This window comes from Aquila chrysaetos, chromosome 3 (genome assembly GCF_900496995.4).
Source record: "Aquila chrysaetos chrysaetos chromosome 3, bAquChr1.4, whole genome shotgun sequence".
Classification (NCBI taxonomy): Eukaryota; Metazoa; Chordata; class Aves; order Accipitriformes; family Accipitridae; genus Aquila; species Aquila chrysaetos.
The window spans coordinates 60,711,359-60,738,194 of record NC_044006.1 but is presented as its reverse complement, the minus strand read 5'-3'; the positions used below and the strand labels follow the sequence as shown (position 1 = coordinate 60,738,194).

Genomic DNA, 26,836 nt, shown 5'->3' with positions numbered 1-26,836 from the left:
TGTGCTTCCACACTAGTAGTAGTATAGATCCAGGTGAATGAGGGAAGGGATGGATGCCATGGGCAAGTGAGCAGGTTTTAGTCAGCAGTATCCTGCCTACCTACCCAACAGGGCAAATGAGATTCACTGCAGAAAGGTCTGCAAAATAAGGATCTACCTGAGTGTTGGTAGAAAGCTGTTTCTATCAGGAAAATTCTTCCTTGCCATTTCCATAAATTTTGGCCAGATACACATAGAGTGGTAGCCCTGTAATGGTTTCTGGTGGTGTTCTTCAGCGTGCCAACTGTTTTTAAACTTCAGAGTTTCTTTTAAAAAGAAATGTTGATGTTTGGGCTGAAGATCACTTTACCAGCGTTTGCTGTTGCATACTTACTCTTAAGGAAAGAATGCATATAAAATGTTTGAGACACTGAGGTAAAGAGTTTTCTCAGTGGTTTAGAAGCACTAAACTTATCAGAAAGCATTTTTATATGCAGACGCAGCACCTATCTCTTTTTTTCCAATCCTGATTTTCCTCCCACTTTCTCTCGCCCATACTGGCCTTTCATTTTCCTCCACACTCTTGTTCCCCCAAATTAATTCACCATAACAACAGAAACTCCTTCCTGTTTGAACAGTTGTGTTCTGTTGAATAAACAGGGCTTTACTTCTGGAAATAGTTCAGTTGTCTTAAATGCCGTGTACACCACTGTTTCTGAACGTTTACATTTGTCCAAAGCAATTTTTTGCTCAAATGCAGGTGCTGTTCCTTTATCTAGCCTCTCTGGTATTTTCAAAATACTGATTGTCAACATTTTTTAAACAGTATTTTGATGGGTGTGTTTTTCTACTTTAAACTGTTTCCCTCTGCTTCTGTAACTGGTGATTTTTTTTTATTTATTTATTTTTTAATGCTACTGTCTTGACATTAAATCCAGGTCCCATGTTTCCTTAAGGTTTTACTTTTCATGCTAACAAATACTCTGTTTTTTCTTAGATGTTTACTTCAATTTTGTGAGAAACCTGTTTGTTCTCCCTCTTTTATTGATCATTTCTCCCATACAGTTTATTTGATTATTGGTTTTGTAATGAACTAAATGCTCCATTGTTATTCATCAAACATTAATCTTTGTTATGGCTTTATTTAAAACTGTTGCTTACTTGGAAGTACAGAACCTCTTTCAAATTTGGTTCCAACTGGATTACCCTGCTGAATTCCCACCTTCACACGAATTTTTCTGCTTCAGTGCAAGAGAAATTCCACTGAGAAGGGGCATGGTATAAACAAATGAGTTGATGTTTTGTTGGGTTTTTTCTTTTTTTTTTTTTTTTTTTTCTTTTCCCCCTGTTCATGGGGAGACATCCTGCCAGAGCTGACACTTTGAATGGCATGCCTTACTGCTACCATGCCTCTTTCCTACCCGTAGAGGGAAGAGCTGAACACCTCGGCTGTCAGCCCAGCATCTCTGAGTGCTGGTGCTGTGTCTCGTATCTCATTACTCACCAAATAGGTATATACTTGAGAAGACCAGCTTGCCAGGGCTTCCTGGGGAGCTCTGTGTGCTAGTGTAGCCAGTTGTAGCTCTTGAAGCCTTCGCCAGCCTCCTAGGTTGCTGAGTACCATTTAACCACAGAAGACTTAATAATTTAAAGTAAAGCTCTGTTCTGCTCTAAACCCATCTGGTTTTCCTACCAACAAGCAACAAGGTCTCTTCTTCTATGTAAAACAAAAACATAGTAAGACAAGCCACTGCTCAGTGCCCCAGCAGAGCAACCTTACAGGACTGCTCTCTGTATGAATATTAAGTATTGATGTGCAACGTTGTTTCCCTTGTAAAGTAGTTGTCTTTGCTCTGTGTCAGTGCTGCTTTGCTGCACTTGATGTAGTGCTCTACTCTTATTTTAGAGGAGTCCTCCACAATGCTCTGAAACATCACCTCTACTTCTAGTAGCATACTTTTAAAAGATAACTGCTAAATTTGAGTAATCCTTATTTGGCAGCAACATGAAAAGTTCAGTTTTGGGTGAAGTGGAGCAGGTCCCTTCACATGTGCACCCTGTGAGCTTCCAGACACACAGCCTGCCCTTGGCTTTTTATTCAGCTAAACACAGGGGCATGCTTTGCTTTTTGATCCTCAATTGGCTAACCATGAATTCAGCCTTGTTGGAAACACAAGCTTGAAGAAGGTTCTTCTGTGTGTGTGTTCTTGTTGTTTTTTACATACTTTGTTTTGTGGTCCTCGTTACTGACGGCTGCTTTTGTTTGTTTCCTTTTTTTTTTTTTTTTCCTTTGTCTGTTTGACTTTCCCCGATATGGTGTGTGTGTTGCTACCAGTTTCTATTGCTCCACCCCCTCCCCCTATGCCTCAGTTGACTCCACAGATACCTCTCACAGGCTTCGTGGCCAGGGTGCAGGAAAACAGTAAGTTTGGACAAGCTGAGCTGTTAAAGGGTAGAGCCTATTTTCTTCTAGCATGCATGGCTGGCAAGTCAGACTCTATTTTTCCTTTTCCAGAAGCTAATACCATCTTGCATTCTAGTGTCAATATGCTATTGGAGCTGAAGGGCACACTCTTCAATATTTTATAACACGTGCATGATTATTACTGACCCATTTAAGTTCTGAACTGCAAATTTATTATAGAAATACAGTGTGAAATATGTGGCATATGCTTGGTGTGATTATAGAAATGTATCTTAATTAAAAACATTAATGTCACGTTGAATCATCCTGCCTGAGGTTTCTTCACTAGGGATAATTGATTAGTTTTTATTAGAAAGGCTTGTGTAGACTGTCAAAATATGTACTGTGTAACCATTGATTCTAATACTGTGGTAGTCTTCAGAAAGCTGTACAGTCAATTGAAAACATGCAGTCTTATGATCTAATGCCATTACAAAGGAGCTTGTAAGGTATTTCTCCTCTCGGCAGCCTTTCATTCTCCATTTCTTTGTGCTCTCTAGCCAGATTTCCCTACTGACCTTCTTGCAGCATAGCTATGCTTGTTAGGTTTGCGAGAGATATGCTCCCTGGCTATGATCTGTGCTGCAAGGTGTTTTATACTGGTAACTCTCCTTTTACCATTACTACTTGATTCATTTCAGGTGAGTGTTACTGTCCCAAATGCTAGTGCAGGTGTAAAGTCACATTACTGATCTGGGGACATCTTTGCTGTAGGAGTACGTTGCAGTTCTGTAAACAACAGAATGAATGCGATGATAGGGCAGTTAAGTATAAAATGTTTTTGAAGTGTTTGGGAGCCATAGCGAAGTTTGCTAGGATCGCAGGGCCTACTACTACGTAGTAGCTATATAGCTTCAGCATATATTTAGGGGCCCCCAGGTCAGACTGGTGCTGCTGTTCAGGTTTCCATTAGAGCTTTTAAGTGGTGATGTTCTGAGCATTCCGCTAGAGATAGGAGGCATCTCTCTGGTTCTCATTCGTAAAGAAGGTATTTTGGTGTTGTGCTAGGTAAATAGTAAGGATCACATTGATGTAGAATACTATGCAACAAAATTCTGTTGATGAAACTTTCCAAAATTCAAAGTGTAGAGGTAAACCTACTGAAGATGAAGGTTACAGAATGTCTTCACTTGCAGATAAACTTGGGAAAATTGACACCTGCTTCTGAATTGTTCCAAGTATTGTCCTCCTGGAGATAACACAGCCCTTGGGAGAGTGGAGGTGAAAGGGACAGACTTATTCATGTGTGCAACAACAAAATGCAAGCTGACTTGTGAATGAGATTGCAGCAAAAATAGCTGAAGTTTGAAATCTGGTCTTAGGAATTGTTCTTTTTATTTTCTTTCTTTTAACAGTCCCTTGGGTTTGAAAGTTATATAATGAGTATGGCTTTGAGCTGCTGCTGCCTCATTTCGGAGGCAGGGGAGCGTGTGGCAGTCTGCGCATACACTCAGCAAAACTGGCTGTAGAGGCTGTTGTTAAGTTTTGGCATTGTGTGCTAGACTTTCATCTGCCTCGTTTTCTGCAAGAAGTCTACGGAGGAGTGGAGTTAGGGAGACGTGTGGGTAGGCTTGTCTTTTCCTTATCGTAAAGATCTGTGGGTTTGGGAAGCAACATCCTCTGCTCTGTGGACTTCTTTCAGACAACAAGGACAGAGAGGCCTTAGAAACTATGCAGCGCCTATTCTTTTTTTCCTGCGCCCTGTGCCCAAACTGTGGGTATCTCCTTCAGAGAGGTTTTCCAGTGTGTCCGGTGCCCAGGGACAACTGATTGGATGTAAATTGCTGTACTGTCACACCCAGTCCTTTCAAAAGGAGTCTGTTGGTCCCCATTTAGGGAACAGGGATGTGAATACATACAAGAGAAGATGTCTCAATTTGGAGCTGTATAAATACTGGTCCTTTTACCCTTTCTCATTTAGTGTGGTTTTCTGTAAGCTTCTTTTTTTTTTTTTTTCTTCCTCTAGGATAAGTAATGCTATTCTAGAGTCTTTTAAGTTCAGAACTAGGAAAAGTCTAGGTTAAAATCCAAGAGGAGGTGGGGGAATACTTCCATGGGGTGGCACTTGTCTAATTTTCTGTTCCATTCTCTCCCCTTGTTTAAATGTGAAGTTGAATTGTTTTAAATGTTTCCCATAGAGCATGCAGTTTCTGCACTGCATCTCAGTTAGGGTGTGTGTTGGCACTTTCACACTTGCATTTCCTGCCCTCTTTTCTTCTTTACAAACAAACAACTTCACGGTTGAATAAATACAACTTTTTGCATTTCTTAAGGTAAGGATTTCTTAAGATCTCAAAGGATTGTTTGGATTGTTGTTTCAATACTGTGTTTTTTTTTTCCTGGCTGCAGACAGAAATTAAGGGGAGAAATACATTTTGTGAAAGATGTGCCGAAACTACTGCACAAAACCAATTCATTCATAAACAGTGTTGTCATGTGTCTGTGGTGGATTCATGAAGCCTGCCTGTGAGTGCTATTCGGTAACATGGGCAAGACGTAGCGTTCAGTCAGCCAAAGGCTTTGTTAGTCTGTCTCCAAGTGACATAAATGGGCTTCTGTATGGGAGAGGAATCACTAATACAGTGGCAGCCAGTCTTACTGATGGAGATAGCTGTTGGGTATACAGCTCAGCTGGTCAAGTTGAAGAGGAGCTGGGCTTGCAGGTAAAGAATAGCATTAGCTCTTCAAGGCATAGAGAGCAGGCTGGGTGCCAGGGCTGAGGCAGCCTCTGCCCCAGCAGCTCCTGCTGGCTTCTGCTCCCTTGCAGCAGGAGATTTGGCTTCCCCTATACCAGCACAGGCAGTCTGACCCAGCTAGGACATGGGAGTTATGCTCAAGCCCCTTATCAGGGGCATGTGGCTGAAGAGCAAGGTCTAGTCACCACTGGAGTAGCGGCCAGGGGCAAGTAAAAAGCATTAAAGCAAACAGAAACCCTACTTCAGGTCTCCAGTGCCATTGTAACTAGCAGTAGCTAAAGCTTCACTCAGTGTTGTTCTGTCCTTGCTGTGCAGCTTGGCTTTCTTCTCAAAATTAGTGTAGTGTGCTGGAGCTACATGTTCTGGAGCACATGCCCAGCCTGATGCCTCCTTCCAGTCAAACCCTCTCTAGAGCAGTGTTTTTCAGCCTGTTTTCAATATGCAGACTCCCAAATCTCTTGTAATTAAATCTGTATTGCTATATAATGAAGTTGAGTTTAGCGACAGTAGCTTCCTTTCAGTAACTTCTGGCTTCATAGTGCTTACACCTAGGTCTGTGTGTAGTGGACCACAGTTCCCAAGGAATAGGATAAGTGACTTGATGTCTTGCATCTGAGTGTTCTTTCTCTCTCTCTCTCTCTTTCTCTCTTTCTCTCTCTCTCTTCCCCCCCCCCCCCCCAGCTTTGCTGCCAGCTGCTGTGAATGTTACTGAAAACTAATTTGTGAATTGATTTTAAGAGTGATTTGTACCATAATGCCTTTCTCTTTTTCCCTTTCCCAAAGCAACTTGTAATTGTGCTGATTGGAGAATCTCAGGGCAGGGATTTGACATTTTGGATTATACACTTAATTCCTTGAGCACTTTTTCCCCAAGACCAGCAGCTGCCTGTTGTAGTTTTCCGTTTATTAATTGAATCCTGGATGTGTGCACACACACAAGCTAGTCTGCAAGATAAGGATCTGTACAAAGCTTTTCTTCTGCAGAAGGATTACTTGGCTTTCTCTTACCTGGTTAAATCTAAACCACTAGCCTCTTCCCTTTGTTATGATCCACACCAGATCTTTTTGTCCCCTTAATGCTAGCTCTGAGAGAGAAGGAATCCAAGGAAGCAGTGTTGAGAAATAAATTGAAATGATTGTTATAGACAAAGGATTTGTTAAAAAATAATCAAGCTGCTGGTCCAGACTGGAGGCCTGTTGCTGCCTGGCTCAGAGGGTGCCACTCGGAGTCCTCCCATAGCTAACCGCTGCAGCTAGCCCCTCAGCGCATGGACTTCGGAGCAGGAAGCTTTCCTCTCTGCTGGTGTTCAGCTTACGCCCTGCAGCATGTGCTTTGACTCTAGTAGCATTTATACATAGATTTGACTACTAATAACAACTGTAGTTGTGTGTTGTAGCCGTTAATACAAAGCCTCTGTTTCTAATCAGTGCATGGTATTATAGTGCATGCTTTGTGTGTTGTCCCCCCACCCCTTTTACTTACAGTGTACAGCCTCAGGTTTGTTTGCATCTCCACACTGTTTTGATTTAAGAAAAAAAATAATCTCCAAACGTTTCTAGTTGCTGATAGCCCGACTCCTCCCCCACCACCGCCTCCCGATGAGATGCCAATGTTTGATGACTCTCCTCCTCCTCCACCTCCACCCCCTGTGGATTATGAGGATGAGGAGGCTGCTGTTGTGCAGTACAGCGATCCTTATGCAGATGGAGATCCTGCTTGGGCACCTAAAAACTATATAGAGAAAGGTAAGAGAAGTGTTGCTGTGTTACTGCAGTCTCAGAGGATTAACGGTATCTGAAGGGAATGAAGGACTTAGTCATTGTCCCTGCCAAGTCAGAACTCGAACCATTCTTTTCTTAGTTTGTCTGTGGCTACACCGAATGTGATAAAATATAATCCTTCTTTGGAAGGATTATAAAATACCTTCAAGCATTCTAGAATGGATAAAAAAAAATCCTTCGTTATGAGAAGCAGATGTAAATCAGATGGCTTTCATCTTTGCTGAGCTGCTGGACTGTGTCTCTAGCTACCTCAGGATTGTGGCGATCATCTAGAAATAGTGTTGCAAAAAGGCCAGAAAGTCCAAGCTCCATTTATCCCATCAAACTAGATAGCTAGAGTAGATCATTAGACTTTCAACTATAAAATGTAGTGAGGCTTCCTTGGAGACTTACCAGTGACTCTAGATCAGCAGACTATAAACTGTGCGTAGGTATGAACTCATATAGTAAATGTCTCTTCTCATGAATAATTGAGATGCCAATTTCCTGCCTGTAGAGTGGTCTGTGTTCTGACAATGACCATTTTGTCAACAGCAATGTTGCACATTTTCTCATGATTTGGCTGGTACTGTAGTGCATATGGAATGGGGTAGGGTACCTGTGATACCTGTTGTGGCAGAATCTTCACTCCTAGCTGGACTGGGTGCAGGACGTACCCATGGGATGAAAGTAACTGATACACCGTGCCATTATTTGCTAGGCATTAAGACATCAGATTTCCGAGAATGTATGTATGTAAAATAGTACGTTCTCAGAATTCATAAAACTGATCAATTGCACAAATTCATGTTAACTGTTTTGAAGGGTAAGGCTGTGATGTCCAAAGTTTGCGTATTCATAGTGGTAGTTTTTAATTCCAATACTACTGGTGGCGATATTTACTTTCCTTAGGGAGATCTCTGCTTTGTTAATTGCACACAGTGAGTTGGAAGTTGGCAAGAGTAATGTATTCACCAAGCAGCTACTGAAAAATAGCTGATGTTGCTGTAAATTCACTTCTACTTTTTCCTACAGTAACTTTTATACTTGCACTCATTGCAGCTCTTTGAAAAGCAATGCCAAAACTTCTTATCACATAGAAGCTCTGTAGCAATGACCATCCATTTCTGTACGGTGGCTTTAAGCAGCTACGTTAACAAGATCATACAGTGAAGTACATGCTATATATATATAGCTGCAGGGGCCATAGTGTAGAATTTTTTTTCCGTTGGTCTGTTTCTACAGAATGATTTAATTAAAAAAAATTTTTTTTTTTTTTTTTGGCTTTCTCTAATCAAGAGATCCCTATACAGGGATCTGTATGCTTTTGAGGTAATCTGACCAGAAATGACTGCCACCCTCATGGAGCCAGTTGTTTCATAGTTCATCTTTTAGGTGTCCATATGCTCTGCTTTACTGTGTCACAATCAACTGTACCTCTCTGTCAATAGTTTAACTGAGTGTTTGGTGTAGTCACCACCCACTTCTTACTGGTAGCTAATGTTGCAAGAAAAAGTGAAATTTCATTTTCTGGACTTAACGTTCAATAGGGAAAGCGTGTGAATTAATTGTGGAAAATCCCAGGATAGCAAACCAGTCTTTTAAAAATAATGGTACTTCAAAAAATGTTAATACTGGTGCTATTAATAAAATGCTAAACATGTCCCTGTTCAATCCACAGTTGTTGCTATATATGACTATACAAAGGACAAAGACGATGAGCTGTCATTTATGGAGGGTGCAATCATTTATGTGATAAAGAAGAATGATGACGGCTGGTATGAAGGAGTTTGCAATCGAGTAACTGGCTTGTTTCCTGGGAATTATGTTGAATCAATCATGCACTATGCCGATTAAAATCCTTTGCTTTTCAAAGTTGGGTCTTGTATTCAGTCATACCATGATTATTTACAAGGGGTAACTAAAAGCTAACAGAATTGTCTTAATATACTTTCAAAAAAAATGTGCCCATTTCTTCAGGCCATACTGTTTTAATGGTATGATTGAATGTCCATCTCTCAAGTCTCTGGAGACAGTATGTCTTACCTGATGGCAATTTGTAAAACAAGCAACTGTCTATAACTGGTTATACTTATTTACTTATGCATTGTTAATTTTATGACCAGCCTAAATATTCTGGGGAAGTAGGGTATAATATTTAATGAACCATGATCAGATTGTGCCATTACGTTTTTCAGTACAGCATGGTAACTAACACTACGTTAGACTAACATATTAAAATCTGGATGAGAAGTTTAATGTTAGTGCTGGTCATATTACTTTTTGTTTAGACTCTTTGCTCATTCTTGAACTATATTTGTTTAAAGCATGCATACAAACTTATGTATTGAAATATACTTTTTTAAAAATCCAAGATGCTTCCAATTGTTGTAATCTTTACCTGGAGTATTCTCACTGAAGTCTATTACAATGAGTTGTTTGGGTCTAAGGTGTCCATGTGAATCAAAAAATGGGTGGTCTTATGTATGTGTAATTTGTACCCAAGTTTTTTTAATGAGTAAATTTACATTATGACTTTTTCCATTCATAAATATATAAGTGAACCAAAGGTCTTGTCCATTACTTTGTTGGTTGGCTTGGCAAAGAAGTTTGGAATGCTAAAGTAGCAAAATCATGGCTGTGTTATCCCAGGCAATGTACTAAAAAGCAAATGTTTGTAATGTGACTTTATCACTGACAGAGGGCAAATAAATTAGATATGAAACCTGAATTACACATTTATACATACTCTTAAAAGTTCTTTTCTTCCAAAATTAATTTTAGCAAGGATTCTTGATTTAATCTAGTTATCTAGATGCAGTAAGTTGGACACCATTGGTAACTGACATTTCTTGATGGAAACTGTATCTGGCTTGGTCATGTGGCCAGCTGAACAGAGACGGCAGGCTGTTTCTTAAGATATGACAAAGGGGGAACAAACATGACAGGAACTTAGCCATTGTGTCAAGGGATCACAGGCAGAGATAGAGATGATGTACTTTGCTGCTCTACAAATTCTGTGGCTTAAATAACCTGAAAAGGAATGTGGTAGTACTGGATAATTACTGTAAGAGGAATGTGTCTGGGACTTCAAAGCAGACTTCTAGGAGGGTATTGAACATACTCTATAAATGAGTGATGGAAGGTGATGGAGTTGAAGCTTTGACTGGCTGATGAATCATTCATTTTTAGTGTGAGTTAGAAATACTGAGCCTTTCATTTTCTTAACTGTAGCAATCTCAAATTCTCCATCTTGTTAACTGCTAGCAAGTAACAACCAATAGCGTAATGAAAACTTCTCATCGATGTACATAACCAATTAAAAGTCTACATAGAGTCTTTTATAATAAACCAATTTCCATATATACAATTCCAGGTATTTCTGTAGTTAACAACCAGGAAAGCATTCAAACCATCTCTTCAGAGGAGTTTACCAGATAGTAACATGCATGCTGTGTTTATTAGTGTGAACAAGTGAAACTTGGAACAACTTCAGTTCTCATACACTGATTTATATTTATTCTCATTGCAGCCTTTGTGCATCAACATGTAAACATCTTCCCTGTCCCCCACAATTAAAAGCCCCCACTAAAACAAATGTACAGCACAGTTTGATTTGCTCTGAATTGTATGGTTTCCCACAATAAAACACTTTAAACTTTTTTTTTTTTTTTTTAAAAAAAGAACTTAAAAAAAAAAAAAAGTCTTTTAAAAAAATAATTTTTGGTAGCCTGTGTTGGAAGCAAATAACTTTTGAAGGACATTTAGGCACAGTCTGGTAAGTAGCTGCCAGAACGAGTGGAAGAAGTTCTCTCACTTGTCTCGCACGAGTACCATTTCTGTCAGTTGAATGAGGGCTTCTCTTTCAGGGGAGGGTCGCAGTTTACTGATCTCTCTTGTAGCTTCATGGCAGTAGCGCTGGGCGAGGTAGGTTGTTTGCTGCACACCATCACTCTTATGGAAGAAGACAGTTAAAGGTAACGGAAAACTGGTCAGCCTCCGTCCTGTCTTTTGCCTCTTCCAGTTACAGGGGGAAGTTTTAAGGTCAGTAAATACCCTGAACACTGAATTATAGTCTGAAGGGAAAAGGAAGAGGATTCATTCTATTTTCATTGAATCCTACATCTGTTCTCCAAAGTGTCAAAATACTAAAACTCATCCATGCTAAACTTAAGTATATTTACAAAACAACACTGGTGTTAATAACATACTATTCAGTAGGATTAGAAACTAATGGTTTAACCCTTCCCCTCCTACCCTAACTAGACATGTACAAAAAACACGCTACCCTGAAAAAATAGCTATTAATTTTGCACAATTATTCAGTCTTTTCAGACTAGAGTCAGTTAAAACTGATACGGAATATGCACTGCAGTTACAAGACTGATTGGTAATTACATGCTGCTTATACCAGTTCTTACACCAGTTGTTGGGATACAGCTACTCTTCAGCTGAACTGAAGGACAGAGTTCACACATGAGCTTTTTTACTTTTATTATAGGGATTTTATGCTATTGGAGGGAAAAAAAGAAAAAAAAGCTCTTCAATACCAACCATTTCTGCTAAAACACTGTGCTAATAAGACAGCTGAAGAGTACTAACTTGGTATTGTACATAGCATAGTACTTAACATGTATTTGAAAATGCAGCCCTGCTATTTTACTTCAGAGGCAATGAATTTCAGACTGCCTTCAGCAGGGACAGCACTTCAGGAATGAAATACTTGGTATCAGTCCTACCTGCAACACATATTTCCGAGCACGTTCAACGTCTCCTGGCTTACTGAATCGTCTCATTATCATAGCATTCATTTCTGGAAACTAAGCACAAAGGGAAAAGGTTTTGTACTGCTTATGAGTTGTTTTCCATGTAACTGCCTGCCATGCTAAGGTTAAAAAGAAACTGAAGTATAGACCTCTTCCCCTGCCACAGTTGTTACTACAGGTATAGCTATAGGTTAATACCTGCAATCTGTGTAGGACTGTAGTATAGTATTTAAAACTTAAACTGGCTGGCTCTGTTGGCGGTAGCCAGTTAGTAGTGAAAGTTAGCACCTGCCATTTCATCACATTGAGCAGCTGATCCAGTGTAGTAATTTCTGATGTGGCTACTTCCAGGTGTATAATCTGTTCAGGTATTCTTATAATCACAAATAATGGTTAGTGTTGGCACACCTAGAAGCACCACCTCTTCCCCAACATGTGTAACAGAGAACCCAGGAGGTTTGTTACATCTATATTGCACAGTTCAGTCTGTAAAACCCTTCATGATACCTTTGACTCTTACATCCACTTATGCTTTCCATTACTCTGGTATTTTATATACACAGGCTCTGCCTATGGAAAGCTCAGGACAGATTTTTATAAGAGAAAAATGACAACTATAATGTATGTTGTTTTCGATCACGTAGAATGTGTAGTTAGTACTGCACACTCAGTTCCCTACAAATCAGGTAGATAATTAAAGTCAGTTGTCCGAGAAAGTCACTGCATCGCTTATCTAAACATGCTGGCACTTTCTTCAGGCAGTCTAGAAATAGAAAAACCTGGTACTTAACAAACTAAGGCCACAACTCCAGGCAGCTACTCTGCAGAAGAACTATTTTTAGAGGAAAGAGGTGTTTGTTCATCTTGTCTGAAAGGGTTATCATCAAACAATTATTTTATTGCCATACATTTGTAAACAATAATCTGCTTTCCTTGCACACCTTTGGTCCTGAAACTGTAGATCTACAAACTTGTTAGGGAACAAACATGTAGCATCCCTCATTGTTGTGACATTTCCCTATTACTCATAGGTAGTCTTCTTGGAAGATACATTTAGAAGTTTATGGTGACTCATACTTGGCTTTCTCCAGATCCTAGCTTTCTTCCCATGTAATGACAATTTAATTGCAATGTTCATATAATCCATTTTCATATTATTCATATTTACAATTATGTAGGACGCATATGCTTTCACCTTTTATGTTTAAGCACTAAAGGATATAAAAATCCCCAAACCTGTAATGCAAAGCTGTTATTAGCAGTTCTGCGGATTTAACGCGAAGTATATAAGCATTTGACAGGAATGCTTATAATAAAAATAAAACCTCGTTCTTCAGCTGTACTAGTTTAAGAGTGGCTTTAGACAGCATATACTAGTGTATTTACTTAAAAAATAAATGTTTTGGTTTTTTTCCTACTGAGTGAACTAACTTTAAATACTGAATAAACAGGTCTTGCATCAAGCTAAATGTTTTTTGTATACAGGCCTCTTCATAACATTCTAATGCACAAAGATGTATTTTAGACGGAGGGGAGAAGACAAGAAGAAAAGGCGGCTATCCCTGAAGATCCAGAACACATTAAAAACTAAAATATGTTTGTTAAGACGACAACATAAGGATTACCAGATACATAAAAGGGTATGCAGTATAGCAGTAATATTAATTTCAAGAGAAAAGACAGTGTATAACTAACAAATTTTAGACTATCTTTAAGTCCTAGCTCAGGAGTTTTTGTTCTCAGATACAAATAGATGAAACATCTTTTAGCAGCAGCACAGATAAGTGTCTGTTGAAGCTCCAAATTTTTTTAGCACTTATACTTTGTTTATGTATCACTTAAGCCTGTAGTGCTGTTCTTCCAGTTTCTTGAAAACAGCAGGAAATTTTCAGCAAAGAAGCCTTCCAGTTAATGTGGAAAACTTTGCAAGACGGTTAAGTTATCTTTCAATGCAAAAATGTACACTTCCCATCTATCAAAGATATAAATGAGGAAAAGTGTTTAAAAGTGACCTACAAGGAATAAGTAAGATTTTAAAATAATAAAACTGACAGATCTTCTTTTCTTGTATTTCCGTATTATGAACTCATTTATCTTACAAAGCTAACGAAATGATAGATGAAGTTGAAAGCCAGAGATGGCCAACCCAAACAAATGAATAAAAGAATAGTTTTCATTAAAAAAATTGGAATATTCAAGATCTACAAGACAATCAGAGACACCCATTCTCTGCCAAAATCAAGAGTATTTGCAACATGTCCTTGTTTCTCTCTACAAGTAGCTTTAACACACAAACAAACCAACCAACCAACCATTGCACAACTGCATCCTCTTTCTGTAGCTGAGTCTCTCACTGTTCTTTAGGCAACTCCAGTTGCTGATGACTAACAAGATCCTGCTGCTTATCAACAAATTCCGAAATAATGATTCAAGAACAAGTTTGTGAATTCCCCCAGATGAGTCTGTGGGGAGGAACTGAGAACTCGGAGGAGGTTGTTCTCAACATGCGTTCGTCTGCACTCTGAAGTGGCTGATACTCTTTGCTTTCCTGTCTTATCTGAGATACATCTCCTTGTAAATGCCCAAAGGATAAGGAAACAAACACAAGCATATGTTCTATCTCCCTCCACCCCATGCTCTTTATGACATTTACTTCCCCCTCTTTCTTAAAGTTGTTTGGTTTGTTTTTTAATTATTTAAAACTTTTCCCATGCCAAGCTCTGAGCAATTCCAATGAGAGATCACAGACTAGAGCTCTACTGGAACTAGTTGTGCCAGTTTTTGTATCATGCTGTGAAGTTTGGTAGGAAGGACTGCTTTCCAAGTCCTAAATCTTCTTTCCTTAGGTGAACCAGAAGCTTGAGCAAGGTGCATTAGACCAGTTTCTTCCCCTTTTATGGATTAGCACCAATTTTAATGTTTCTTTTGGTGCTGCTAGCACTTCTGTTTTCGTTGTACTCCTCCAAATAATTTTTAAGCCACTAAAAATCCTGACCAACTTTAAGCTTATTTTATTTATGATACTCCTTTTTCTCTTATCCAAACTACTATTACATTTACCTTCAGAAGGGAAAGCTTCCCATGCAAGACTCAAGGACAAAGAGATGAAGAGATCAAATCCAACAAATAGAGGTGCCCCACCTAAAAGCTAGGCAGAGATTTAAGTTCTTGGCCCCAGGATGGATACAAAGCCCAGAACTTTGCAAAAAGCCTACATATATAGTCAAGCCTGGGGAGAACAAGAGGTCTCAGGAAAGAACATAAGCAAGAAGCTACTTAGGAATAACCTGCAGAAAACATGAAAAATCTCTCTGAATACCTGCCCCTTTGCGAAAGTTAAGCACTTGAACTGGGGCAGCAAAAGATGAGTGCTGCTTTTGATCCAAGGGCCTAATGGTAAGCGGACTTGTGTAGGAAGGTGTTTCTCAGGTTGAAAGAACATGCATGTGCACACTAAATCCAGCTGATCTTGAACGCACTGATTTTTCACACATGTCCAGGCCATGCTCATCACTTACGCTGTAGACTTGATGTGTTCAAGCGGGACCTCTGTTGTGCTGTGAAGAGCAGTGTACACTTTTTGTTTTGGAGAAACAGACTCCTGTTGACTTACCTGTCGACAAGCAAACAAGACAGGGCCTGTGGCTAATCCAAGCTTGAGATCTGCTGCTGTTGGTTTCCCCAGACGGTCAGCACACGATGTAAAATCCAGCACATCATCTATTAGCTGGAAAGAGATAGACATACAGATTATTTTAGGTTTTTTTTTTTTTTTTAATGAGAACTAAATACAGAATAATCCTTGTTAAGATTTATAGAAAGGATTAAGACAGCCCACTTTGATTTCTAAGGTAGTTTAGTTTGGAAGAGTTTAGATTTTAGATTCCCTTTAGTTCAACAAAAGCACTACCTGAAAAGCTATGCCAACATTTTTTCCATACTGGTATGCAATCTCATGAACTTTGGGATCAGGGCAGCCTAGAATTGAAACCTGAAAAGAAAAAAAATCCAAGTAAATAGAAACCTTTAGTTAGCATCCACTTTTAGTCTCTTACCATAGGTGTGACATAGCAAGCACAGACAGAAGGGATCTGGGAAACGAAAAAAAGCTGACTCAGTAGCACATTCTTGCTTATCTCTGATCATGGATACACACAAATAGCCAAGGTAATTAGAAAACAAGGCTGAACAGCAGTGCAGTATTAAAAATATATTCAAGTCTGGAAAGAGATTAGCTTTATTAAATATCAGACTTAAGAAATTACAATGCAAGGATGAAGACAGAAGAAATCTGGATGCACTGCACATGCAGGATAGTAGTCATATATAGTCCAGTGACAGGGGAATTAGATTTATTACATATATAGATCAGCCAGGGAATAATTGGAGGTCAGACAACAGATAAATGGACATTACATGCCTCATAAAAGATCACAAAACTGGATGTGTTGCACCCGATATAGGAGGGACAGTTGAGGTGAGATTATTTTTAAGGGTGATGGTAACTATAACTGAATTGCTCGGGAAGATGAGCTGATAAGCTTGCAGACAAAGGTATCAAGGGATAATTAGTGGCGAAGAAAAGACAATGAATGAAGAAAGTACACCAAGCTAGACAAAAGTATCACTAAACTGAGATACACAAAATACTTGAGTACAGATAAAGGAATTGACTACTTGAGAGACAGACGTTTTGCTGAATAAATTCCACAAAGCTAAAATATAGGACACAAACTAAGATTTGAGAATTAATATCTTGCCTCAAAGGGCACTTACGCTTTTGCATTTATGTATTGATTATACACTTTGCAAAGTGAGGTTGGTTACATTTAAATACTCAGATTTATTTCAGCCTTCAATAAAGCAATTAGGAACAGGGGGCAAAAATCCATCTTGGTTTACTGCAGCCGTTCCAAATCTACTGTGACTAACGGAAGGAGTGAATATACATTTTACTTAATGTAAGACTAAAAATACATGCTAGGAAAACCACATGACAAAAATATGTATGTATATATATATATAAAAATTCCTATTTTGTATGACTACGCTATGTAAGGTAGGATCATTAAAAAAAAACAAACAAACCAAAAACCAACCCCAAACTAAAAGCGAGTCCAATAGCAGCTTTGAAGGTGAACATGAAGGTGCAAATAAGAAACAACATTATATCCTAATAAAGCAATACAACTCGCACAAGATTAGAGACTATTTCATGCATCAGTGCATTTTGTAACTGAGCATCAGAACACTTCCCAGTCATAACCTGCATCCATGGATAACAGTTAAAACCCAGAGGAATCTGGATGCCTGAGGCATTAACAGCATCTCACATTTCCCAATTTTATTTATAGGAGGAAAATAATGCTACTTATGTCTAATCATACAAAATCCTGTAGGCTATTAAAACAGAGTGAACTGCAAATATGAGATATTTAAATAGACGTTGCTAGGGACTATCAAACTAAAACATTTTGCCCTTTTATCCTCCTTTTGATGTTTGTCTCTTAAGTAGCAGTATTTGTCCCACAGAGCTAACGTCTTCTGCTGCTGTACCATGCCTAGCAAACTTGTGGTTGCTTCTGTAATATAAATCAAATAATACCAGCAATGCACGGGGACTGCATCTACCCTGTTTCAATTAAATCTTTACCTACCACATTTCATGTGAAGAATTAAAATATGGAATTCAGTAGAACAGTGACCAAATCCTGGTTAATGGCAAAGGGTCAGAGTGGGCACAAGTTGGTAGATGGGGAGAGGAAGTGCCATGTAAAGAGAAGAGCTTTCTCATTTAATCTGAAAGGTCAGAGCAGAGCTATTCCTGTAGGTGGACAGTTTTCTGGGGACGCAGACATTACCTATATAAAGAATCACAGCAGTATATGTACATTTAAAAAACAGAAGCGTGAGTTACAGAATGTAACACAAGCAAAATTCACCAATGCCAAATTAATTTGTGCATCTTTGCAAGAGAAGACCTTCATAGCTCCTATTCAGGTTATGAACATTTCTGAAGACAAAAAAAAAATTTAAAAGTCCAGGAGATTGATATGCCTATCACACCTCAATTGAGCAACTCTCTGACCACGATCACATCATAAACCTGCAACATGACTGGGTCTTGTCTACCAGGGATTTCCTTCAGGTGCCAATTTCTCAAATTGCTCTTGTGGGTTATTGCCCCCATCTGGACACTCACTGGGATGCAGGCAGGCAGCCTTGTCCCAGTCAGCCTGTCACTCTGAGAGTGATGAAGTTTAACTGAAGCCATACGGGGATAATAGCATGCATTTAAAAACACAAATCAGGATAACAATGTCAATATAATGACATGTGTTTAAATGATAAAGCTCCCCCTTTGAAAACATCCTATAGCTCTCCTGATATGACTGGTTGATTACAAATCTAATCTTGCAAGAATTCAGACTTGTCCTCCACTAAATCCTGATGAAAAATCCTTCTTAATACCAAGTGAAACAAATTCTTTAGAAAGGTACATTGAATTCAGTAAAGCAAGTCAATCTGCTTGGCATTATTTCAAACACACTTTTAAAATAAAAAATTGTTTCTATTATTTTATGTTACATGAGAGACTACAAACCAATCTTGCCTCTTTACTGAATTTCACATCCATAAAATATTCTACCATCAGCTCTGGGTAGATACATCCTGCTCTGTTATTTATCATGTGAGAATATGGCAGCTGGAGTTGAAAGCACTTACACATCTATACCAGTGCCCTGTAGGTCAGAGAGGAAAACCTGCTGCTGGCCAGGGATATGCTTGTATAAACAGTACAAGAGATGTTTGCTCTCACACTCCTAGATTTGTGGACACCATGGAAAGGAAAAGGCTCTAAAATCTTTCCCTTTTCCAGCCTTTCTCCTCCACGCTCATCTCCTGAAGCAGTCAGGATCCTGCCTTCTCATTCGTGGCTCACCCACCGCGGTTTTTCCAGACAGAGGCACTGTTCCTCTTTCCAGTGGAATCACAGAAGAGTTTAGGTTGGAAGGGAACTCTGAAAGTTATTTGATCCAGTCATCTGCTCAAAGCAGAGCTTATTTCACAGTTAGATCAGGTTGCTTAGGGCTGTCCAGTTGAGTTCTGAGCACCTCTAAGGATGAAGATCCCACACTCTGTCTGGGCAACCTGTTCCAGAGTGTGACCAACCTCATGGAGAAATTTTTCCCAATAGCTAATTGAATTTTTCCACAGTACAACTTGTCCTTTCACTGCGCATCTCTCCATCCTCTCTACAACCTCCCATTACATAGCTGGAGACAGCAAGAGGATTCCCTCTTAGCCTTCTCTGCTCCAGACTAAAACCAGCTCTTGGCCTACCATTTGCTCCAGCCCCCAGCCATCATGGTGGCCTTCAGTGAACTCACTCCACAATGTGAATGTCTGTCTCATGGCTGAGGGAGCCCAGCCTTGAGATCTCATGTGCACTGAATAGGGGAAAACAGTCACTTCCCTTGATATGCTGGTAGCGATGCTTATCCTTCACTGCTGCAGGGCACACCGCTGACTCTTCCTCCAGGCTCTTCAAATCCTGTTTGGTAACTACTCTTGGGAAGTGGGTTATGAAGGCTTACCTGGGAGAGGGAGATGTCTACCCAGCAGAAGACACAACCCCCGCTAGCAGACAACTCTCTTGTCCCGAGTCTGCATTTTCATGCATTTGACCTTTTCTCAAGTAACTAATATTTTCACATGTTAACCAAGTACTTGTTTATGAAGAATTGTACTTTTACACAACTGAAGATTATCTGCCTGAGTATCTGTGATATATTTACGCTAATCTTTTTCACAGCAAACATTATGAAGAAATATCCCCAGAGGCGTTACTGTATTTTAAATAAAAAATAAGGAAATTTACTGGCTGACCATAGTATCTGATGCTACTAATGCTATTACCCCACATCTATCATTGGACTTTATTGTAGTCTGCATGCCTAGTTGGGTTGGTGGGATCAATTTTGCTGGTGGGGGTCAGAGATCTTATCTTCCTAGACACCCGTTCCACACCCTGGTAGGTTTTTCTGACGGAGCCCTATGCAGATTATTCCTTTTCTTCAGCCCATAAGGCAGATCTTCCATATGCAGCCTTGCCTTACATGAGGAGGCTGCATGCTTTCTCCTAATAGAGGAATCAAGAATCTCTAGTGCAACTTTACACTTATCTCAAAACAAGCATGATTTAATCCCTCTTCTGAAAGTATGCTGTGCAAAATATAAACAGCTTTATGAGGGTTAGGAATTCACATTACAGCAGGATAAAAAAAGACAGAAAGAGAACCTGCTCAACTTATTTTGCCATCTCCAGCTTGGCTGATGACTAATTGAAATTCCACTTCAGCTTTATTGTTTCTGAATTCTTGAACCAAAGTCACCTCTCATGTTTCTCTGAAAAATGCCTTTCAGTAACTAAGGCTTCAGTGACCCTCTGGGCCATCTGCCACCATTTCCTTTTGCAATGTGTTACTTTGACTACAACTTTGGTAACATTCCCCCATGCAGAACTACCGTAGAAATAAACTGGAGACTGGGATGGCTCTAACATCTTGAACAGACTGCTTTGTCCATAAAAAAATTATTTTGCTAACTTAAAGGACTTTTGATTTAAATGCAGTAATGCTTTGGCGATGCAGAAGGTATCTAATACAGTGACTAGACCAGTGTTGACAGACTATCTATTATCTTGTTCAGACATTTTTCCAGGAATACTCTACTCTTCCATCTCTAGGGCAAGACACTGTAGAATTCTAAGATGCCACCTGAACTTGTTTGACATCATCTTCCCAGTGAATACTTTTATCTTATTTATGCACAGAAAAAAATCACTGTTTTTTCCTATCATTAACAGGAACTGAACTGCTTCTAATGACACACTAGCCTGGTTGTAACTGATGTTCTGAAAACCTGTAATCTCTCTCGTTAGCTTTGTCCCTGAAAACAAGATATGAATACTCTTGATTCCCAAACTGAATTTCCTTTCAAGCTAGAACTGATGATCCTGCTTATCATTTTCGCTACAGAAAACAGAACTCCCGTCTAATTCCATACTTTTCCTTAGTAGCCAAAACCACGTAAACAAACTCCCCCCCCAGCCCCACCCCAAAAAACCCAAATCCCAAACCAAAAAAAAAAATCACCTTTTCACTGCTATCAATAGAGTTCTCCTAATCCATGCAGAAAATAGCCAAGGGAGACATATATATATACACAAGTCATTGCTACTGTGTGCAGTAAGTATGGTTTTGCCATAAAGACAGGCCTCTCTCGTTTCTCCTTTATAACACAAATTTTACTGCATGTAAAATTCCAGCAATTCGGCAATGAAACAACTCAGAACAACCACTAGAAGAAAAGCAGCCGAACACCCCCATCACCAGCATCACAGCCACAATCTGGAGGGAAGTGCTTAAATCCTTAACTCTTGCGAGTTATGAAAAGGAAAAAAACTCAAAATAGCACATTTGTAAGGAGAATCCTCTCAGTGGGAAGGTGATTTCTTCTTCTATCTGTGAAGGTTCTTTTAGGAAGACTGTCAAAGTGAATATAAAGACTTGTATGTTTTTATTGGGGTAGCAGAATGATACGATGCTCCTTACTAGTCCAATTGCCCACTAATATAAATGAAGACTTACAAAGAGAAATTCTTGCCAGGGTCATATTGCCATTAATATGAGCAATCCAGAAGACCTAATTTCTTTCCTCCAACTAGAATGAAAGATGTTTTCCCTCCCCACAAAATCTGTGTCTCTCATTCTATATGATCCTTTTGATTTAAGCAATTTTCAACTGCTGTTTATTGCACAAATGTACCAGTTCTCTGAGAACAAAGGAGGGTGACTAACACTAGCACAGATTTTTAGTCTAATTCTCTTAGAAGTTCCTATTGCTACAGCATACACCAGCTATACCACCTTTAATTAAAAAAAAAATATATATATAACTCTCTTTTGGGGTGAGATTATTGCCCACCTTCTCCATTTTCTGCACTAAAACTATGTTTTTTGAATAAGAATGTCTTGAATCAGATCTTTTTGTAATGAAGTAACAGAACTGAGTGACAGATAGGGTTAGATATAGCAACTGATAATTAAAAACCCCAGACAAATAAAGAAGTACACGCTTCTCTTCTTTTACAATGTAATGTAGAGTATACACAATTAGTTGTTTCCTCCCACTGTTACCATTTAAGGTCCCACTCGGCACCAATAAGTGGCACCAGATGTCAAAAGTGACTTAAAATCAAACTATAGGCTCAAAAATTATCAACTGAGATTAAAAACACTGTCTCAAAGTTGCAGAATTTCATAAATTAAAGGCTGCCACTGTGAACCTTATTTTGATTCAACTGACGATAACAATAAATCTGTGTATGAATATAAAACAGAAAAGAAAAAGTGAAAACCAATATTGGAGGCTTCACAGCTGAACTGTGATGAAATGCACAATCTCAAACCCATTCACATGCTGGCAGAATACCATTAAAAGGGTTTGCTTTGGAGGGCCTCCAGAGAAAATGGCAATAACTAGGAGTTTAGCTGTGAAGCTCACAGTATGGTATGTTAACTTTAGAAGAGACAGACGTACATACTGCTTTACAACTGTTTGCTATAAGACTTGCAGTCTTCTTAAAAGTCTTCTCGAGGTAGTGAGCAAATCTCTCATTCTCATTTTCCTTGGAACCCAACTGGAGAAATTCACCTAAAAAGTTGCACAGATGGGAGTTTTTATTTGTGAGTTTACTGCTTAGGCAAGCAAATCTGAACATAAAAATAGAAAAAGACCTTACCACACACCAGATCTTCAATCACCTGAGTTAGAACAGAGATGATAGTAGTGTTTCCAATTCGTGCTAAAGCTACGGAAGCAGCTGAGAGGATGAAGTCACCAGCTAGAACAGCCTAAGAATAAAAAAATATATTGATCTCTTAAGTCTTTTCCTGTAAGTGTTAGTACAGACAATACAATTTCCTTTATTTGTGAGTAGATGTGCCATCACATCATCTTCCTACATAAAGCACACATACCTCATTGTAACAGAAAGAAAACAGATGACAACCAAATATTAAAATTTGAACCATTTTTGAATCACTATCTTATAGTGCCGTTTATATTTTTCGATATAAGCACCGTCCTCCCTGTAGGCAATATCTGAATACATGTTTGCCTGTGAAGTTTTTTTGAACATTACTTCTCTATTTGAGCATTCCATTGTGACTGTTATGCCATATTAGCTCTGAATTGCCGTAAGTTCTGATGTGTCAGCGTTGTACTTCTTTCCTTGCATTTTCTGATTAAGACCTTCCTTTTAATGCTCTATGAACACCTCTCAAAAAAAAAAAAAAAAATTTCATGCTGACTGAAAACCTTTTTGCATTTACTACTGAATCAGAGTAACATAGAGTGTTCTGGATGAGGTACAAGTTCAAAGTATTCCAACAGCACTGCAGAGAATGGCATACGGAACGTAAAATCAGTACAAATCACACTACAATCATACATTATTTAATGCTTCCAACAGTTCAGAAAAGGAACACACATTTGTCTTACCCACAATCTGTGCACACCTCTTCATATTTTTTCTGGCATATCCCAAGACTGTGCCTAGGGATAGTAATGTGACAAAAACCCTAGGTATTTGTGCTCTGCTGAAGCTCAAAGGCAAGTCTTGCACATAATAGCAAACTCACCTTCCTCTCTCCCCAGATTTGATTGACTGTCATTTTTCCTCTGCGAGAATTTGCATCATCAATAACATCATCATGAACTAGGCTAGCTGTGTGGATCATCTCAGCAATTATGGCCACAGAGCGCTGGCTTGCTTGCACCTCCCTAAAATAAAAAACCAAAATTGTCAAATAATTAAATCAATTATATGTGCTGCAATACACTAAAAGAAATCTCTACTAAAACCAAACAAAAAATGTTTCTCTGGAAACAGCTGTTGCAGCTTTTCCCCAGCCTGAACCCCATCTTTCAAACCTGGAATTAGGAAGACAAGAAAAAGTAAGATCATGTTAGTACAGTATGTACAATGGGACGTCTCCATCCTTATTAGGCCTATTTCTGCCTTGCTGCATTAACAGTACTGCAAAACTCCTGAGTTATTGACTCTAATCCCTCTAAATCCAGACTGCAATAAATAGCACAGCATCAAGGATGCTTGGTTCCAAGGAGATGGAAATCCAGAAAATGGCAGAGAAAAAAATGCCAGGTAGCTTTGTAGATGAGTTTTAAGTTTTCTTTATCTCTGTGTTGCTCTACCTGTAAGATGCAGCATCACAAAATCTCCAAAGCTGGCTAACTCTACTAACCAGCAAGCCAGAGACATCAGCAGGCACAGAAACCTGTATTCTAAGTTTGAAAGACATAACTCATGGATCTCATCCTTTATGTTATCTGATTACCTTAAGACCTCAGAGATTCTTCAAAAGCCTGAGGAATTAACTGGAATTATACTGCAATCACTTTAGGACTGTAAACACTAACTACCTAACACTTACTGAAATTCAGCCTTTGGGAAGATCTAACACTGATGATTCGACTCTCAGTAGTTCACACCTACTTTATTTTTTAAACTAGGTGAAAGGAAGGTAATGGAAGAACATAGAAGCAATTATCTAGGGAACAAGGTTGGCAAAATGAACATAAAGAGCCAACCTAGCTCACACAAAGGACCATCTACCCTAGTATCCAACTGCCACTGCCTTGTTCCAGTATCTATCTTTCTCTTTTTCTACCTGTTTTCATCATGGGTTGCATGCAGGATCCCAGAAATTGCTATCCTAGTCAGCCTTGCCTTATAACTGTAACAAGCTCACATGGATGTTAAAAAAAACCAAACAAAACAACCACCAAACCCAACAAAAGAAAAAAACCCAAAGCAATACCCAAAAAACACCCAACAAAAGAAAAAATTAATTCTGATATATAGATACCTTATTTCTGATATACAGATAACAGAGCAAATCACACTACTTTCCAGCAGAATAGAAGAAGAATGGGGAGAAACAGAAGATAGTAATTTCAGCTCAGCTGAAGGGCATTTAAAATCTTCTTGCATTGCCTATGTCTATTAAAAATCTAGTGATTAATCACAAAATGAAAGAACATCTTGCAGTCTGCTGACATAACATTGCATTCTGACACCTACCTCTATGCAGAACTCTGCATTGCTGTCAGTGGGAGTTCTACATCCTGAACAATAGCAGGATGTGTGGCTCACAGGCTGTGAAAATGTGGCTTTTAAACAACAGAAAATATGAGCTGGAAACCTTCACAGTTGTTTGAAGGTAAGTTTTACTGTGGACTAGTAATTTAGCCAAATACTAGTTCAGTCTAAGTAGTTTTCCAAAATAAACTATTATTACTAATTAGGAGAACTTACCTTCAAGAAACTGTAAAGGTCTCCAGCCTCTTTCATGCACTGGTCTCCTTTTGAGGACTCCCTTTTTCATTAATTATGTCAGCAGACTGGACTTCCTGCTGGGAAGTAGCAGTAAATGGCAACACTCGCCGCACACCAAAATCTTTCAGTAGTATGAAGACAGCACAAGGACAGACATTTCAAAAGCAGGTTTTGAAAAGTTCTGCATTATAGTGCATTTCACCTCTGACAATGACTAAAAATGGCATAGGAATGCTCATGGTTCATGTATCTGGTTCCGAGAATGTTATACCAAACGTGATAACTTAACCTGAAGAGTTTTTTTTAAACTACTATTTCTGCAAGGTCTCAAGCAAGGTTCTTCCCATAGCTGGCAAAAAATTTTGCAATAGTTTCCTACAATTATCTTGTGAGAGTAATTCTGAATCAGAGCATGCCTATTTTAGGGAAAACACACAAGAAACAGGATCCTTCTCGTTCCCTGCCATTTTTCATTCTGCTTCGCCTGCAAAACAAAAGCAAAAAGTAGCAGTAACTCAAGTCAACAGATAACTGGGTCCCCACAAGGCCAGTAAGTGGAAAGATGCCATTTTTAGGTCATTCTCACAGTAAAGGCACACCAAGATGATATATATTTACATAAAATTTTTATACAAAGTTAAGTTTATCTTTTTACACATGCATTATATTGATTTTTAAGTCCTTGATCATGTTCTGTTTTTCAGTAGGACCCCCCGCTTGATTCTGTGATAAGCTTTTATAGACCTACAGTACCCTGAGGTCTTTTCCATTACAGAACTTGTTTCACGTACACTGAACAAGACCAAGGCTAATCTTACAGGTTAAAAAAAACCCCAAACACACCTCTCCCTCCAAATATCCCTCTTAAAAGAAAAAAAAAAAAGGCGGGGGGGGGGGGGGGCAGGAACTCAAAACAACACAAAACAGTATTTACACTCTGTAACAGAGCTTTGCAACATGTTTGCCAGTAAGTAAATATTGCCAGTTTAAAGACAGGAAACGTGCAAAAGAACTTGCAAAATTTCTGTGTTACAACATACATTTTTGCTGTTAAGTCCCTGTGGCTGAAAGAAACAAACATTTCAGAAACACAGTCTGTGACATGGAAGGGCACTGCAAACTAGGGGAAGCACAGAGAACAGATGTGTTAACATGGGAGAAAATTACAGAACAGCTGAAAAACAGCATACAGTAACAGGCATCTGACAGCCATGCTTTGAAGGAGTGTTAAGAAAAGAGGACTAACGTTGCTGGCAGGTCCTCATATCTTTAGGAAATACTATTCTATAGAGTTTAGCCAGGTCATTATATTTCATCATTTCTCACACTACTCTGATGGATTTATTTCCCTTTTCCCCCCTAAATCTTTTGTGCTCACTATTTTGCCTATTGAGATGTCTCTGTACCTCTTTGGCCTTCTCTTATTTGTCTCTCTCATTTTGGTTGCAGAAACAGAAATAAAAACTCCTATTTGCAAACACCTCTGGAGAATACATCCTAAACAAACATTAGGTCCAGTAAGGCTAAGTGATAATTCTGTGAAATTCTGCACACAGGTATGTGAAGAAATGCCAGAGGATGTGTGAAACGGAGGGTTTGCATGACCTCAGCTTAAACTCTACAACAATTCTCAGTCTTACACAGAGCTAAGTTGCTATCATTAAGCAAAAAGCCACTGCCCAAGGGACCTAAGGACTCAGGGTTGGACTTCTGACACTTGGATCTTCAAGGGAAAAAAACCAAC

At 39.0% G+C, this 26,836-nt stretch overlaps 2 protein-coding genes across 18 annotated transcripts in view; one reads left to right on the top strand and one right to left on the bottom strand.

Annotated features, from left to right (window-relative positions):
* The window catches only part of ABI1 (abl interactor 1), an 85,523-nt gene extending 75,892 nt beyond the window's left edge, over positions 1 to 9,631 (top strand). For 7 of the 13 annotated variants that reach the window (XM_030009580.2, XM_030009579.2, XM_030009583.2 and 4 more), the window contains 3 exons: positions 2,315 to 2,401; positions 6,700 to 6,885; positions 8,582 to 9,631. In XM_030009580.2, coding sequence (XP_029865440.1) covers positions 2,315 to 2,401; positions 6,700 to 6,885; positions 8,582 to 8,757 — 449 coding nt within the window. In that variant the 3' untranslated portion in view covers positions 8,758 to 9,631. The remainder of the gene's footprint in view (positions 1 to 2,314; positions 2,402 to 6,699; positions 6,886 to 8,581) is intronic. The other 6 variants (XM_030009582.2, XM_030009587.2, XM_030009585.2 and 3 more) reach the window with 1 other exon arrangement.
* Positions 9,632 to 10,189: 558 nt separating this feature from the next.
* The window catches only part of PDSS1 (decaprenyl diphosphate synthase subunit 1), a 44,723-nt gene continuing 28,076 nt past the window's right edge, over positions 10,190 to 26,836 (bottom strand). For 3 of the 5 annotated variants that reach the window (XM_030009601.1, XM_030009599.2, XM_030009600.1), the window contains 7 exons: positions 23,375 to 23,516; positions 22,474 to 22,585; positions 22,276 to 22,385; positions 15,577 to 15,657; positions 15,280 to 15,393; positions 11,640 to 11,720; positions 10,190 to 10,854 (listed from right to left, as the gene is read on the bottom strand). In XM_030009601.1, the coding sequence (XP_029865461.1) occupies positions 10,714 to 10,854; positions 11,640 to 11,720; positions 15,280 to 15,393; positions 15,577 to 15,657; positions 22,276 to 22,385; positions 22,474 to 22,585; positions 23,375 to 23,516 (781 nt within the window). In that variant the 3' untranslated portion in view covers positions 10,190 to 10,713. Of the gene's footprint in view, positions 10,855 to 11,639; positions 11,721 to 15,279; positions 15,394 to 15,576; positions 15,658 to 22,275; positions 22,386 to 22,473; positions 22,586 to 23,374; positions 23,517 to 25,071; positions 25,170 to 26,836 lie in introns of all 5 variants that reach the window. The other 2 variants (XM_030009602.1, XM_030009603.1) reach the window with 2 other exon arrangements.